The 502-nt window shown below is 39.0% G+C and overlaps 1 protein-coding gene across 1 annotated transcript in view; it reads left to right on the top strand.

Annotated features, from left to right (window-relative positions):
- Nucleotides 1-352: 352 nt before the first annotated feature.
- Nucleotides 353-502, top strand: part of LOC123035130 (vomeronasal type-2 receptor 26-like) — a gene marked incomplete at its 3' end in the record, with an annotated part of 8,078 nt that continues 7,928 nt past the window's right edge. The window contains exon 1 of the mRNA XM_044453001.1: nt 353-483. Coding sequence (XP_044308936.1) covers nt 353-483 — 131 coding nt within the window. The remainder of the gene's footprint in view (nt 484-502) is intronic.

Here is a 502-nt window from a genome sequence, read left to right as displayed (position 1 = left end):
GCACTAAAATATTGTGTAAGATTCTGACCATAAAGGATGCAATAGAAAAATATAAAATACCTTAACATCCAATAAATTTGCAGCACATGGATTCCTAATTAACTTAGATGCCATAGCCCCTCATTTGTTAATAAATGCCTGGGAATAGAACTTTATCAATATTTTGTAAAACAATTGATATTGCTTCATGTCTTACCAATTCAGATGTTTCTAACACCCAGAGTAACTGATAGAGAAAGTATATCTTTGTACATTTTCGCCTTCATCTTAATTATCTTCTGAATGCTTTCAGCTCACATATGGGTCCTTTGCATCAAGCAAGGAGATGCTGGCCCTTCCTCCCTTTTACCGGATGGTCCCAGCTGAAGACCACCAATATCTGGGAATTATCAGCCTGCTTAAGCACTTTGGATGGACCTGGGTCGGTCTCTTTGTGATGGAGAACGATCAGGGAAAGCTTTTCCTGCAGGCCATGGAAACACTGCTTTCTACACATGGAATC

The sequence above is a fragment of the Varanus komodoensis genome, unplaced genomic scaffold (genome assembly GCF_004798865.1).
Source record: "Varanus komodoensis strain SLA01 unplaced genomic scaffold, ASM479886v1 scaffold766, whole genome shotgun sequence".
In the NCBI taxonomy this organism is placed as follows: Eukaryota; Metazoa; Chordata; class Lepidosauria; order Squamata; family Varanidae; genus Varanus; species Varanus komodoensis.
Note: the sequence above shows the minus strand (reverse complement) of the source record. Positions and strands in the feature narration are given on the sequence as shown.